The sequence below is a fragment of the Serinus canaria genome, chromosome 4A (assembly GCF_022539315.1).
Source record: "Serinus canaria isolate serCan28SL12 chromosome 4A, serCan2020, whole genome shotgun sequence".
Taxonomy (NCBI): Eukaryota; Metazoa; Chordata; class Aves; order Passeriformes; family Fringillidae; genus Serinus; species Serinus canaria.
This window is the reverse complement of record NC_066318.1, coordinates 18739919-18754249: the sequence shown is the minus strand read 5'-3', so window position 1 is coordinate 18754249 and position 14331 is coordinate 18739919. Positions and strand designations below refer to the sequence as shown.

The 14331-nt window shown below is 56.7% G+C and overlaps 2 protein-coding genes across 2 annotated transcripts; one reads left to right on the top strand and one right to left on the bottom strand.

The window, feature by feature from the left end:
- Positions 1-457: 457 nt before the first annotated feature.
- Positions 458-4810, top strand: LOC108962037 (HEPACAM family member 2-like). Its single transcript, XM_030229081.2, has 5 exons — positions 458-1804; positions 1900-2169; positions 2339-2398; positions 2760-2808; positions 3479-4810. The coding sequence occupies exons 1-5, from the start codon at positions 1426-1428 to the stop codon at positions 3480-3482; spliced, it is 762 nt and encodes a 253-aa protein (XP_030084941.1). The 5' UTR covers positions 458-1425; the 3' UTR covers positions 3483-4810.
- Positions 4811-5767: 957 nt separating this feature from the next.
- Positions 5768-14230, bottom strand: LOC103816315 (hemicentin-1-like). The gene is made up of 11 exons (XM_018914210.3): positions 12440-14230; positions 12295-12349; positions 10323-10664; positions 8854-9123; positions 8265-8381; positions 7960-8061; positions 7418-7540; positions 7146-7238; positions 6798-6890; positions 6468-6540; positions 5768-5937 (listed from the first exon to the last, which is right to left on the bottom strand). Exons 1-11 carry the CDS (start codon positions 12695-12697, stop codon positions 5889-5891), a joined length of 1575 nt encoding a protein of 524 aa, XP_018769755.2. The 5' UTR covers positions 12698-14230; the 3' UTR covers positions 5768-5888.
- Positions 14231-14331: the final 101 nt, after the last annotated feature.

Here is a 14331-nt window from a genome sequence, read left to right as displayed (position 1 = left end):
GGGGAGAGGAACGGTGGGGAAGGAGGAACAGGGGAAGAGTAGGGGGGGAGCAAGGGAGAGGAGAGGCGGGAGAGGGAAAGGAGTGGAAGTAAGAGAAGAAGAGGGGAACGGAGAGAAGGAGAAAGGCGGGAGGAAAGTGGAGGAGGAGGAGGGGAGGGGAAGAAAGGAAGGGGAAGGAGAGGAGGGGAGGGGAGGAGAGGGGAAGGGAAGAGAAGAGGAGCAGGAGGAGGAGGGGGCGGACGGCAGGCCCCGCGCCGTCCCGCCCAGACGAGCTGCCCCCGGCTGGTGGCGGAGCTGTCGCCCGGCGGCCCCGCAGATGTTCCCCGTCCCCCTCCTCCTCCCCCTGCTGCTCGCCCCCGGCAGCGCCGCGGTCGCCCCGGGGGTCACAGGCGAGTGTCAGCCCCGGGGTCGGGGTGGCCGGGCCGGATCGGCCCCGTCCGGGTCTGCCCTGGCCCTTCTGAGCAGGTTCGGCCGAGCTGGGCCGCGGGGGGAGGAGGGCGGGACCCCCTGGCACCCCCCCTGCATGGAGCCACTCCCGGCTTGGGGAACCTTTTCCTGGCGCCTGATTTAAGACGCGGAGGCGACTCCAGGCTCGGGCACGCCTTAATCCCGGAGAAAGGCTTTTAGGGAAAGGTCGGGAAGGGACTTGCGGCTTTTCTCGGCTCTCAGCTCGGGTTCCCGGTAGCGGCCCGCGCGGGGGGGCGGGGCTGTGCCTGCGGGTCCCACAGCTCCGTCTGTGCCCCCCAAAGCAGCAGGGAGCATTTCCATGGCCATGCTGAAGAATTTGGGGGTGTGAGTGCCCTGCCAACGCGGCTTCAGCCCCAGAGCATGGACGGGGGGGGATTCAGCCCGTCTGCCCCTCAGTGAGACACCGCCTGCAGAACTGCCCCAGCCCTGGGCCCAGCACAGGAGGGACCTGGAGCTGCTGCAGAGAGCCCAGAGGAGCCACGGAGCTGCTCTGAGGCCCGGAGCCCCTGTGGAGCCAGGCTGGGAGAGCTGGGGGTGTTCAGAGAAGGATCCAGGACAGGCCCTTCCAGGCTCTTCAGAGCCTATCCAGGGCCTAAGGGGGCTCCAGGAGAGCTTGGGACAAGGGATGGAGGGGCAGGACAAGGGGAAATGCCTTCCCGCTGCCGCAGGGCAGGGTTAGATGGGATATCGGGGGAAATTCTTCCCCGTGTGGGTGATGAGGCCCTGGCACAAGGTGCCCAGAGCAGCTGTGGCTGCCCCTGGATCCCTGGCAGTGTTCTAGGCCAGGTTGGACACTGGGGCTTGGAGCAGCCTGGGACAGTGAAAAGTGTCCCTGTCCCTGAAACTGAGTGATCTTTAAGGTCTCTTCCAACCCAAACCCTTCCATGATTCATGATTCTATAAATAATTCCCTCCGCAGCTGAGGCAGGAAGGGCTCTTGCAGCACCTCCCAGGTGGATGAAGTGGGATCCCTGGGGCTGTGGGGTGACTCCTGTTTCTCTTCCAGCCCGCACGCTCGCTCCCTGCTACTCGGCCGACCTGCGCCCAGCCGCGGGCAGCCTGGTGTCGGCCGTGGGCTGCACCGTGCTGCTGACGGCCCCGGCGCTGCGGGGCAGCCGGGCCGTGTCCTGGGAGTACCGAGCGGGCTCCGAGGAGGGGGTCATCCTCACCTACGGCTTCCCTCACCCCCCCAACGTGTCCCGGCTCTACGAGAACCGCGCCACGTTCAATGAGTCAAACCTGTCACTGCAGGTGGTGCTGCAGCATGGGGACAGCCGCCTCTACCGCCTCAGGGCCCAGGAGGAGGCCACAACCTGGTTCCATCTGCACGTTGTGGGTGAGTGGTGCCACGACCAACCCTCCTCCGTGCCTGGGAGCCGGGATTGCCACGGGTTTGAGCACTGACGCTGCCTCTGCCTCTGCCTCTCCCAGAGCCGCTGTCCCCACCAGAAATTGTGGGCAACTCCTTGGTGAAGGCAGGAGGCAACACCAAACTGGTTTGCACCGTGGTGCGAGGGACAGCAGATGCCTACTGGTGGAAGAAAAATGGGGAGCTGCTCGTGGGAAGTGAGCGCATCCAGTTTGTGGAGAACACCACGCTTCGCATCCTGCGGGTGTCCATCAGTGACAGTGGCTACTACACCTGCGTGGTGAGCAACGCCGTGAGCCAGAATGAGACCTCCTTCCTGCTCAAGGTCCACCGTGAGTGCATTCCTTCCCCTGCCTGGGAAAAAAACAGGGGACAGCCACAGAAAAGGAATACTCTCTCCCTGCCTGTGCTGAGCAGGCAGGTTTGCTGGGAGGCTGTGGGTGGGTTAAATTCAGGTTAAACTTGATCTTGTGCAGAGGCTCCATGTTCTCCCCTTTGCAGACTCTGCCCATGTGGTGCTGCCTGTGGTCCTGTCCTGTGTCATGGTCGGCTCACTCGCAGGTGGGTGCTAGGGTGGGCAGGTGGGTGCTGAGGTGACTCTGCCCTGTTTCTGGCTGGTGGGTGCTGTAGGCACCAGAGGTGGGTGAAAGGGTCCCATCCCTGCCAGGACCTGGCTCTCTCACCCTGGCATCCCATGGGCAGGGGCTGGGTTTTGTCACAGCTGCTGTTTCCAGCAGGGTGTCCCCAGTCCAAGGAAGTCATTGTGGCCTACACTGATGATGATGGTGGTGGGGCTCTGAGCAGCCTGGGCTAGTGGAAGGTGTTCCTGCCCATGGCAGGGGTTGGAACTGGATGGGCTTTTGAAAGGTCCCTCCAACCCAAATGGTTCTGGGATTTTCTGATGCTGCTACTTTGTCCCCAGGTGTCTTTGTCTGGTACCAGAGAAGGAAGAACTCATGTGACAGCTGTTGGTAAGATGCCTCCAGCCCCCTCTTGGGGTGGCCCCCTTGCTTCAGCCAAAATTTTCTTTCTATAAGCCCAAATTTCTCCTTGGCTGGATCCAAGTGAGCTGGAGAAGTAGGAGAGCTCAGGGCACTATTCCAGCTTCTCTAGTAAGAGGCTGCTCTCCCACCCTGGAGGCTCAAAGGGTTTGCTGTGCCGTCTATTTAATCCCCACTCTGGAAATATTCCTGATTCCTCCACTCAGAGCCTGACAGTCCTGGTTACCTTAGCTCTGAATAATGGGTAGGCTTTTGAGTACTCCAGAGATTTCTGGGAAGTGAGTGATTCTCGAGATTTTTTCAGAAATCGCTCCCTCTCTGTGACCACAAACACATTCAGGCTGTTCACTGGAGCTTCTTGGAGGTTGAGGGTAAGGATGGAGAGGATAAGGATGGAAAACCCATCCTATGAGGTGGTAGGTTACAAACAAGGAGCTCTCAGGAGCTCTCTTGTGCAGTCAGAACCCAGGGAACTCCAGGCAGATAAATTGGCCAGAGTAGCTCTTGAGATCTGGAGTAGGGCAGAAGTCCAGACCTCCTGGTGCTGCCACTGCCAGTGTGGGACACTGAGCTAGCTGAGGCCCTGGGGGGGGTCCAAGTGCCCAGAACATGGCTCACGTGGGGCCCTCTCTTCTTGCAGGTAGTGCTGGATCAGCCCTGCTGCTACCCTTCCCTGGTGACCCTGGTGATGGGTACTGCTGGGAGTGCCAGGTGTCCCATCCCATCCCAGCCTCTCCTGTGCTCACCTGTGAAATGTTCAAGCTGCCAGAACCTGCAAATATTTTTTTGGAAAACACTGGTTTGGACTATTTCTATGTTGTCCTGTTCTTCCTGTTGTGCATCCCTGGGGAGAGGGATGTACCTGCTCCCTCCATCCTCCTGGCTTCCTCCAGAGGCCTCGATGTGCTCTTGGCTCTGGAAGAGCCACTGTCCCTGCTGGGCAAATCCACAGTCCTGGGGCTGCTGGGAGGTGCCTCCTGGGGGCCTCCTGGTGTCCTGCTGTGCCAGGGGTTTGCCAGGGGGCTCAGGGGCTGAGGCTCTGGGCATCCTGCTCCTTGTGACCCTTGGAGGGAGGAAAGGGCAGGATTGTGCTGGGTGTGCAGCTGGAGGGAGAGGAGGCAGCAGAAGCTGGCAGGGAATGGGGGAGCAGCAAAGGAGTTAGGTTTCTGAAAGCAGATCCCAAGGAAATCCCTGCAGCTGGCTGAAGTGGGGGTGCTCCTGAGCCCATCTCCTCCAGCCCTGGGCTCTGCAGGATCGGGGGATATCCCTGGGGACATCCCTCCTCTTCCCAGCACCAGTGCTGGTGCCAGCTTGTCCTTCCCATTTGCTGTTCCTGCGGGTGACATCGGCCTTGGCCTGGCTGGATACAGGGAGCCCTGCTCCTGTCCCCTGATGTCCTCTCCCTCCCCGTGCTGCCTCTGCAGGGCTTTCCTAGGCTGTGCTGTGGAGGGGATGTTACTCTTTCGGCTGAGCCTGGAGGCAGAGCAGACATCCCCAGCCTGGAGAGACCTGGATCCTTTCCCAGGTGCTGGACCCCACTGTTGGTCACCCTGGAACATTTGCATCCCCTCTTAATCTGAGGGGGAAATCCCAGGTCCAGGGCCCTCCCTGAGCCAGTCCCCAGCACCTCTGGAGCAGGCTGGGGACCTCTCAAAGGCAAACTGGAAAATTGTGGGAGAGATCACTGGGAGATTCAGGGGCTGTTAGCAAGGGGCCATCTCAGCCTCGGGTTTTGTGGAGCCATTAAAGGTAGCAGAGGAGTTTGGGTGGAATAAATGAGATTCCAGTCCTGTTGGAAGCTGCAGGGCAGATTGTCATGTTTTCTGTTGCACTAAAAGGTGTAAAATGTAGCCACACGTTTTATAAGAAGTACTTTTCTAAATGTTTTGGGGAGTTGTCTCTGAATGGTTTTGGAGACTTTGTGTTTTGTTGCTATCTGTTGCTGCTAATAAAGAGTGTGTGTTATCCCAGAGGGTATTGCTGTGATGTTTAGGGGTGGGAAGTGCCCCCTTGGGGTAGCTGGTGCCTGGGCTAGCAGTGGGGTAGGAATCAGCCCCTGGTGGGATGTGGCTGCTGGCAAACCTGGGAATGCTGGATTTGTCCCGGTGTTTGGCTCTGGGAGATGATCCCTTCCTCTTGAGGACATAATTTGCTCCCCTTGTGGGGTTCGTGCATCCCCATCCCCTCCCTCACCTGCTCCTGTAGCAGTGACAGCCTGAGGGACTCAGCTGGGGTTAAGAACAGCCCAACAACTCTGCTCCAAATTTGGGTGAGGGTATTTTTAACCTGGCCCTGTTCCGAGTCATAGGAGCCTGGCAGCGGCCCAGGCAGTGCCTGGGGAGGAGCTGCCTTCCAAGGAGCTGGGTCAGGGCTGCCCCAGGGGGGCTTTTCAGGGAGGTTTGGGGTTCATCTGGGGGCCTTTGGGTGCAGGGCTGTGCTCAGCAGCTCTTTGTGGTTGGGAAAGGCTCCTTTGGGCTGCAGGAAACACCTCAGTGCGTTGTGACAGCTGGGACAAACAGCCTCTGGCACAGGCTGAGTACGATTTACAGAGTAAACAAATCCCAGAGTGTGTCAGACACCCTGGGATGGACCTGAGGAAGTGCTGTTGACAGCATCCACCTCCTCCCTGGTTTTTGTGCCTTCATGTCCTTCCTCCACCTTTACTACTGGTAAAGCCAGAATCTATTTAAAGTTACTACAGGGTTCCTCCCAGAAAAGTATTTCATGCTATTCCCAGGTATATCTTGCACAAATAGCTCTAAATTGTTGTAAACATTAAATGAAGATAAACCAGTGAGAGACTCCTGCAGCTGCTGCTGCTATAGGGGCTTCACTACTTCAGGCTTTGGTTTTCTGCAGAAAGAAGGGGGAAAATGTGCATTTGGCCTCCCCTGGGTCTGATTTATTATTAAAAAAAGGCAAAATCAGGTCAATTTTGTGGACATTTATTATGAAGATCACAGAGGAACCAAACCTGAGACTCCTGAACCCACTAAACCTGGGGGAAGGCTTGAGCTGGCTTAGCCAAGTGAGAGATACCCACATGGATCTCAGCAGGGAGTGGTGTCCTTGGTGCCTGGCTGAGACATTTCGAAGGACCTGGAAGAAAGAGGAGGAGGGACACGCTGAGCATCAAAATTGTTCCTTGGGAGGGTGGGTAGGCCCTGGCAGAGGGTGCCCAGAGCAGCTGTGGCTTCCCCTGGATCCCTGGCAGTGCCCAAGGCCAGGCTGGACACTGGAGCTTTTAGCAGCCTGGGACAGTGGAAGGTGACCCTGCCCATGGCAGGGGTGGCACTGGATAATCTTAGAATTCCCTTTCCACCTAAACCATTCTGTTAATCCATGAATCCAGGAGGAATGAAGGTTTAACAACTGCAGGTTGAGGCCATAAGGGGAAGTTTTGAGTGGGCTCTCAAGTGCTTTGTTGGATGGGGACCCCACCAGAGCTTTCACTTAATCCCAGCAAGAACCTAGGGGCTGGAGGGCAGTGCTGGCTGGATCTTTCTTGGGATCTGTGCCTTAAACTAAAACACAGGACCAAATTCCATATCCTGCTTCTTTTGCTTCAAGATGTGCAAATTCATGTGGAAAATAGGAATTTATGTGGAAAATAGGAACAAAGTACCTACCTGGCTTTGTCCACCCAACAGACATCACGGTCCTTGCTCCAGCCCTGAGCCATGCGATATCCAAAAGACAAATCTGTCCCCAGATCAGGAGAAGGTGTTAGAGGCACCAAGGATGGGGAGTTGTATTTGGGATACAGTTCTTGGGGTGTTGTACTTGGGATACAATCCCTGGGGCTTCCCAGGGGAGGGAAACAGTCAGTGGGAACCATTAAACATGGGGGCTTCACAAAAGCCAAACAAACCACTTCTAAACAATTCCTGTGGCTGCTGGGTGGTGCGGGGACACCGAGGGTTGGGAGGGGCTGGAGGAGGAAGGAGGAGCAGACTTACAGCAGAGGCCAATGACGAGGAGTGGGAGGGCTGACACAGCCGCTGCGCTGCACACCAGGATGGTCACATCCATGAACTTGGCGCATCCTGCTTCTACCGTCGGAGAGAACAGCAGGGGCAGTGAAAGGATGGAGGCAAGTTGCCGCCATGAAAGCATAAACAAATTAAAAATGGAAAATAAAATTAGTGGACGATGTTGGAACCCGATTTTGCTCCTGCCGAGATTTCACTTCCCCGAATATCCTGGTTTGTTGGGTTTGTTTTTGGAGGCCTAGCAGCCGAATTGAAGGGATGTGGGGATTACATGAGCTGTGCTCTTGGGGCAGTCCCTGGAGGATCTCTGCTCACCATGGCGGTGGTAGATGCTCTTGATGAGGAAGGTGCTGCTCAGCACCACGGCCACCACGGCCCCCGGAGCGGCGTAGCCCATGGTGCGCTGTGCTGTGGTGCACAAGAAAAAGAGATGTGAATGTCGAGTGCCCAGAGGTGTGGGTGCAGGGCTGGCCTCACCCAGCCTGAGTCACTACAGCACTTCTCATTTTAAAATGTTAGGGATGATGTTTTGGGCAGAATAAGCTCCCTGTGGACCAGTTTAGTCCATCCTTGGTGGGGCCGCTCACCCTTTTTGCTCTTCAGATGGCTGAAATCTGTAGGCTGGAAAATCACGGTGGTGGCAACCAGGAAGGTCACCACGGTGAGGTAGCTGAGGGTGATCTCGGGCAGTATGACAGCCGCAGAAGGGCCTGAAAGACAAGGCAGAGACCTCGATGTTCCATTGCCCACCCCCTTCAACACCTGGGCGCTCTGCATTACATCCCTTCTCCACCCTCCTCTGACTTCCAGCCTCTCCATTCTCTGATCATTTTACTGTCCTGCTGGGACCTATCCTGGGAAAGGGCTCTGGGAAAAGGGGAATAACTGTATTAATTGTCCTGGGGGGGGGGGTGTGTGTAATGCAGGTGGTCCAGGCTCCCCCAGACCTGGAGATCATACATGGAGATCACAAATGGATCATGTATTGCTCTGGATGGATCTGTCCCCCACATTCCATGGCATGACTCCCCTGTCCCTCCCTGCCTTCCTCTCTGGGCCCCACTGGACTCTGCATCTCCCATGGGGTCTGTCCCCCCTCCCTCCAAACCTCCCCACAGCCCCCTCTGACCTTCCTCCCACATCCAGAGGATGCCAGCGGTGCCATCCAGGATGCAGGCAATGCACACCAGGCCACAGGTGTAGGAGCTGAGCCACCTCCAGAGCTCTCCCCCTAAAAATCCAGAGCAGAGTGGGGGTGACTGCTGTGACCCACGGGAATCCCGTGCCAGCCGTCATCCCTTTCCTCAGGGTGGGGTGCAGCCCATCCCCACCCAGATGCTGTAGGGTATCTCAGGATCTGGGGGTTCCCAGAGCAATGCTCTTTGCTCTCCCCCACCAGACAAGGGAAATGAGGTCCTGCTCTCCCCAGCTCACTTATCCTGAGCTTTTCAGACTGGCAGACGGGAATAATTAATCCCCACGCTGAGACAACAGCGAAGACCGCAGCGACCACCGCAATCCTCAGGGTGTGCTTCAGGCGACGGGAGAGACCTGGAAAAGAGTGACCCCGAGGGGCCAGGAGATGGGACAACAGCAGGACCAGCCCCCTGGCTCTAGTGGCCATAGGGATCCTCCATCACCAGGACAGATTCCATTTATTTGCCAACTGATGGCCTCATACACTCCATGCAATGTCCAGCCTGGGGTGGGTGCTCTCTGCAGGCTTCCCGGCCACCCTCCTGCTCATGTCCTGCTCAGCATGACCTTGGCCAAGGGCCATCGTTTTGGACCTGCCCCAAGAGGGAATGGCCAATCTCCTGCCAAGGACTATGCCCCAGTGGGATTGCAGGCCAGGAATTGCTGCTGGTCATCCCAAGATGGGCAGCTTCCGGCAGCAGCATGTGGACACCCCCTCCTGGGGAGGGCAGCCAGACTGCAGGGCGTGGAGGCTGAGGGATTGGATGAACCTCTGAGACATCCCCAGGGAAGGGTGGAGGGCAGGAGGGGCAGTGGGAGGTGAGACCTTCAATGGTGACCTCCAGGGAGGTTTCTTGCCAGCTGATCCCGTTGCTGGCATTGCAGGAATAGGAGCCGCAGTCTGACTTATTGGCTGGCCTCAGGTACAGAACACTGTGGCTGCTGGACAGCTGGGAAACTCTGTCTGGGAGAAGGGGCTGCCCATCCTTCTTCCAGGTGATGGTGTCTGCTCTGCCCTCTGCCACCTCACAGATAACCTGGCCAGTGGCCTGAGCCAGGAGACTGCTGGTCCGGAGCTGAGGGCGGGACACAGGCTCTGCAAAGGGAACAGAGACCCCAGCACTACTCTCAGACACAGAATCACAAAAACAGTTTGGGTTGGAAGGGGCCTTAAAGCTCATCCCATTCTACACCCTACCATGGGCAGAGAGACCTTCCACTATCCCAGGTTGCTCCAAGCCCTGTCCAGCCTGGCCTTGGACACTTCCAGGGATCCAGGGGCAGTCACAGCTTCCGTGGGAATCTTTGCCAGTGTATGTGACCCAGAGCATCCCTGATGGGCCCTTGGGCAGCAATTGCCACCACTGCATTGGCCACAGCATGGTGCCTTTCCCTTGGGAAGGCCATCCTGCTGATGTGCTTTCCAGAACTGCTTTTTTTCCCGGTTGAATCACTGCTTTAATGGATGTGGGTAAGTACGGAGCACTTTGAAACGCATCAGGAAATGAGAAAATAGCAGAGAAGGCAGCAGATCCCACTCGGATTGTGTGGGGTTGGAAGGAGAGGTGGGTGATGAAGGGCTGCGGTGGTGTTATGGCCATGGTGTAATTGGTGAGATAAGCTGAACAAATGAAGGGAATTGCTGGCAGCAGTGCTGAGGAGGGACTTGTGGGCTGTTTCAAGTGCCCCTTCTCTCAGTGGTGGCAGCTGGCGCCTACAGAGGGCAAACAGGATGGCCTGGCCTTGAGGGGTGGTGGCTTCTCCAGAAACCTCAGCTCCATTGGCTGTGCTAGGTGTCCCCTGGCAAAGTGCTGGGGGGAGGGACCCTGCAGGTGGCAGAGTCACAGCAACCCACCAGACCCTCTGTTATCCCTCTGCTTCCTCCACCACCCCCCCAGTTCCTCCATCCTCGCACTGGTTCCTGCATGAGCCCCATCACCCCACTAGTCCCTCCATCATCCTATCAGTCCCTCCATCCCTACATTGAAATGTGGGAAACAAAGGATGGAATTGCCTTTCCAGGATGGAACTTGTCCCTCTGTCCCAGCCAGCCCCCTGGAAGGTCTCTCAGGGCAGCACCTCCAGATTTGTTCCCCTAGAACAGGTTGGGAACCTCTTTGCAAGATCTCTTGGTGCCATCTCCACACAGGACAGGTGCAAACAAGCTCTGGACTGGCCCATCAGCCTTTGCTCAAATCGCCTCTCCAACCCCTTTGCCCTGGCTCTTGGTCCATGTACAGACAGATTCTGCTTGGATCCATCACCCCCCTCCTCCCTCCTACACCCTCCACTTACGGAGCACGTCCAGCTGGATTTCCAAGCTCTTCCTGTCTCCTCTGTTGACAGTCACTCTGTAGGTGCCACTGTCACTTTCCTGGACATCCTCCAGCAGCAGAGATCCATTGGATGGATGGAAAACAGCTCGTCCTGTGTAGGGAGCGTGGATGGCTGGGGCGTGGGCCCCCACCCTGTGCTGCAGGATGGGCTGGGGGCCAGTGCCATTGAGGAATTCCCAGCACACGGAATTGCTGTGGGTGACGTTATCTGGCCCAGGGAGCAGCACCGAGGATCCCACAGCAGTGGCTCTGTGGACAGCTCCCGTTGCTCCCAGAGCTGGAGGGAATGACACCAGCAGCCCTGGAGGGAGGAGAGGGGCTGGGAACAACTGCTCTGGGGAAAAGTGTCTCTGCCCATGACAGAGAAGTGGAATGAGTTTCTCCTACCTGAGTTTTTTTGTACTGACCTAATTTCCATGTCTCATTCCCAATTCAGAGAACCCTGGAAAGGTTTGGGTTGGATGGGAGCTCAAAGCCTGTCTCATTCCAGCTCTGCCATCCGCAGGGACATCTTCCACTAGGCTAGGCTGCTCCAAGCCCTGTTCAACCTACCTTTGAACACTTCCATGAATGGGACAGCCACAAAATTCCTGGAATTGTTTGGGGCTGAAGGTGTCCATGTGCCCCCCACAGTGCAGGATTTCTGCCCAAAATTTCTGGGCTTGTCACAACTTGGGCTCTGGCAGGTCCTCAAGGACTTAAGGAGGAACTGCTGTGGGAAGGTCACAGCTGCCAGACTCCCATCCCCAGAAAAGAGCATTCCAGGAGAGAGGGAGGGGGAGGCTCCCCAGCCCCTGTGGCTCCAGAGCTGGGCAGAGGCCAGGGATCCTCGCAGGCTATGTTTGCTCTCAGCCCTGTCTCAGTTCCTGCCACGATAAGCACCTGTTCACCTGCATTCCCACTGCACCTCCCATGCAAACTGCCCTCAAAACTCCTGCTGCTCCCACTGGGGATTGTGCAACAGAGGTGGGAGGGAAAATAAGTGTGACAATCCAGGTAAAGTTAAGTTCATCAAGTGATTTTAATTTTTCACTCTTATAACCTTGAAAGGCAGCTGTTTTCATGCCCTCCTGCCCCCCAAACTGTAGATGTGGAAGAAGAAAATACAATTTAATGATTAAAAATTCTTATTCTCTGAAAAATTTCCTTTTTCTGCTGAGAAAACACTATTTACAGAGAGCAGAACAATGAGCCGAAGGAAAGAGGAAAACACTCCATCTTTTGCAGCTGCAGTGGTCAAAACTCATCCTACAGACACTGAGAGCTCACTGACATCATCCCAAAATCCCAAAATCAAGCTGTGGTGTAACGGGCTTCCTTTCTATTTTAGAAGCTCGTCCTGAAAATCTTTGTGCATTTGGATCTAGCACAGGTTGCGCAGAGCAGTTGTGGCTGCCCCATTCCTGGAAGTGTTCAAGGCCAGGTTGGATGGGGCTTGGAGCAACCTGGAGATGGAATGGGAGAAACTTCAAGGTCCTTTTCAACCCAAACCCTCCTGTTATTCCATGGTTTGTGTTTCAAAGCAGGCAGTGACTATTTAAAAGAGCACAATGAAATTGCTCACACAAGTTTAACAGGAATAAAATTTGTGGTTTTAAAACATCAAATATTTTTACATAACTATTTTTAACACAAACACAAATATTAACATATAGACCGATATTTCTGTGTGAGTACATCTATCAGCCCCACTATAAATCTGGCTGCAGCAGGCTTTTATCCCCGGAGCTGTGCATGGCTCTTCCACCATCCCTCTCCTTGGGCAAACATGCCTTTGCCTTCCAGGTTAAACCTTTTACCCACCTAAAACGCCAGGCCCAGATCTCCCCACGCTCGGCTCCAAAGGACTATGGAAGAGGCGAGGAGCCCCGGGCAGGGTCCAGCTCCCAGCCCAGCCCAGCCCAGCCCAGCCCAGCCCGGGGACCCCTTACCTGCGAGGAGCACCCAGGTGGTCCCCAACAGCTCCGTGGGACGGCACAGCAGCATCTGCCAAGGGAAAACAGCCCCAGATAGCCCCGGTTTCAGAAATCCCCTCACAATTCCGCGCTGTGCTGAGAACAGCAGGTGAGGCGGTACCGTGGTTTTGCAGCCCTGGGATGGATTCCCGGTGCCGCTGGTGTTCCCAGCCTGTTTTCCTGCCGATTCCCCTCCCAGACTCTCCCCGGGAGTGGCAGCAGAGGCAGCTCCCGCTCCTGTCCCCGCTCTCCCGGGGGAAAAGGAGCTGCCCATGGCTCCGCGCTGGGATCCATCGGCGGCTGCCGGGGGCTCTGCTGACACAGGGCAGGGGGTCACACAGGAATGGAAATTACAGGGGGCATACCAGGTCATTTTCATGCCCCGAGGCCAGAAGATCCATCCCTATCCCTTTCCCACAGCTCAATCCTCCCCCAGAGCCTGCAGCAGAGTCGGAACTCGCCCCCAGCCCGGTTCTGAGGGGAGCAGGGGTTCTGTCTGGCTCTGAAACACCTGTGAGCAGCTTTTTCCTCCATACCTTGAGGTGTGCTGGGATCATCTACATCCCACAGGCTTTCTGCAAAGGGAATTTCAGTTTACAGGAGGGATACTCCTGGGATCAGGACCCCGGGACCTCATTTTGTTACATCTATCTCAAAATAATGGAATTCCAGACCAGTTTGGGTTGGGAGGGACCTTAAAACCCACCCCGTTCTACCCTCCAGCCATAGGAAGAGATCCCTTCTTCTGGACCAGATTGCTCCAAGCCCCAAATGAGGAGGGAAGCTAAAAATGGAAACACTTTTCAGCTGGGCTGGAAGCAGCTTCCCCCGGTTTTGTTCGAATCTTGTGAGGGTCCGGAGGCTCTTGGTAGCACCAGAGGCAACCAAGGGGGATGCACTGAAAGCTGCACCTGCACAATCCTGAGAGCTGGGAGTGAGCTCTGCAGTGCACTGGGGGAAAATGGGAAGCTCTCGGAGGTACTGGAGGGAAAATGTGGCCGGCGGGTGAATAGGAAGGGTTTGGTTTCACTGCAGGGCTGAGGACTCTGGGGAGCCCCAAGAGCTGAAGGATGAGCTGAACTGCAGAGCCAAGAGGAAAGGAAGGGGTTCCAAGGGAGGAATTGGGGTCCCTGTGGGACAAGCCAGCACAGGGATGAGGAGAGTGGAGCCAGCTGAAACCAGCTGGGTGTGTGAGAGGGACACGGGCTGAGGGACAGCGGCAATCGAGACCCACCCGGGGCCCTGGAACGTGCAGATGAAGAGGAGTCCGGGATACAGCAACACCCTCCAGCCTCTCTCTGGGCTCCATCAGCTGCGCTGGCCTCACCTGCCTTCAGACCAGCCCCAGGGTCCTGCAGGCACCCGCAGGTCCCCCAGACCGAGGTCTCCAATTCTCTCACATCATTCCCGCCCTCTGCTCCACCCTTTGGTACGACGGGCACCACATCCCACAGCTCCTAAAAAAGGTTCACAGCCGCAGAGGCGCTGAACAGCAATTCCTGGGCTTCTCCAGAAGGATGGAGAGAGAGCAGCGGCACGAACTGCACCGGCACCGCAGCAACCCCGAGCCCGCCCGGGATAGGACTCGTGGGTTTTTGAAACACGAATTTCTGGCATCTTGTGCCATCGTGTGGCCAGCGAAAGGCCCATGCAGGGACACGGTGTGCGGGGAGGCGGCAGGGGGGTGCGGGATGCCGCGGCTGGCTCAGCCCAACCCGAGGGTCCCGCTTGCCCAGGACAGGGACATTCAGCGCGCGCTCGGCCGCGCTGTCCCCGCCGCTGAAGGAGGGCGACTTCCAGCTGGGAATGCTCAGACACTGCAAGCAGAACCTTTTTTTCTTTCTTTGGCTGTGGAAGGGAGTGGCTTTGTCTCCTTCCAGAACTGGAGGTGGAAGAGGAGAGATCCTCTTCCTTTTGCTGGACTCACTCCAGAAGGAGTCTCCCCACAGCCAGCACCTGGCCATACCACTGCCACCTCTCACCTTTGTCCCAGAAGCCCGGCAACACTTTTTG

Excerpts from the sequence above, each read along its gene's own strand:
- LOC108962037 (XM_030229081.2), top strand. The coding sequence starts at position 1,426 with ATGAAGTGGGATCCCTGGGGCTGTGGGGTGACTCCTGTTTCTCTTCCA. Across the intron at positions 2,170-2,338 it reads CTTCCTGCTCAAGGTCCACC|ACTCTGCCCATGTGGTGCTG; the intron begins GTGAGTGCATTC and ends TCCCCTTTGCAG. Across the intron at positions 2,399-2,759 it reads CATGGTCGGCTCACTCGCAG|GTGTCTTTGTCTGGTACCAG; the intron begins GTGGGTGCTAGG and ends CTTTGTCCCCAG.
- LOC103816315 (XM_018914210.3), bottom strand. The coding sequence starts at position 12,697 with ATGAAAATGACCTGGTATGCCCCCTGTAATTTCCATTCCTGTGTGACC. Across the intron at positions 10,665-12,294 it reads CACCTGGGTGCTCCTCGCAG|GGCTGCTGGTGTCATTCCCT; the intron begins GTAAGGGGTCCC and ends TCCTCCCTCCAG. Across the intron at positions 8,062-8,264 it reads GTCTGAAAAGCTCAGGATAA|GGGGAGAGCTCTGGAGGTGG; the intron begins GTGAGCTGGGGA and ends CTGGATTTTTAG.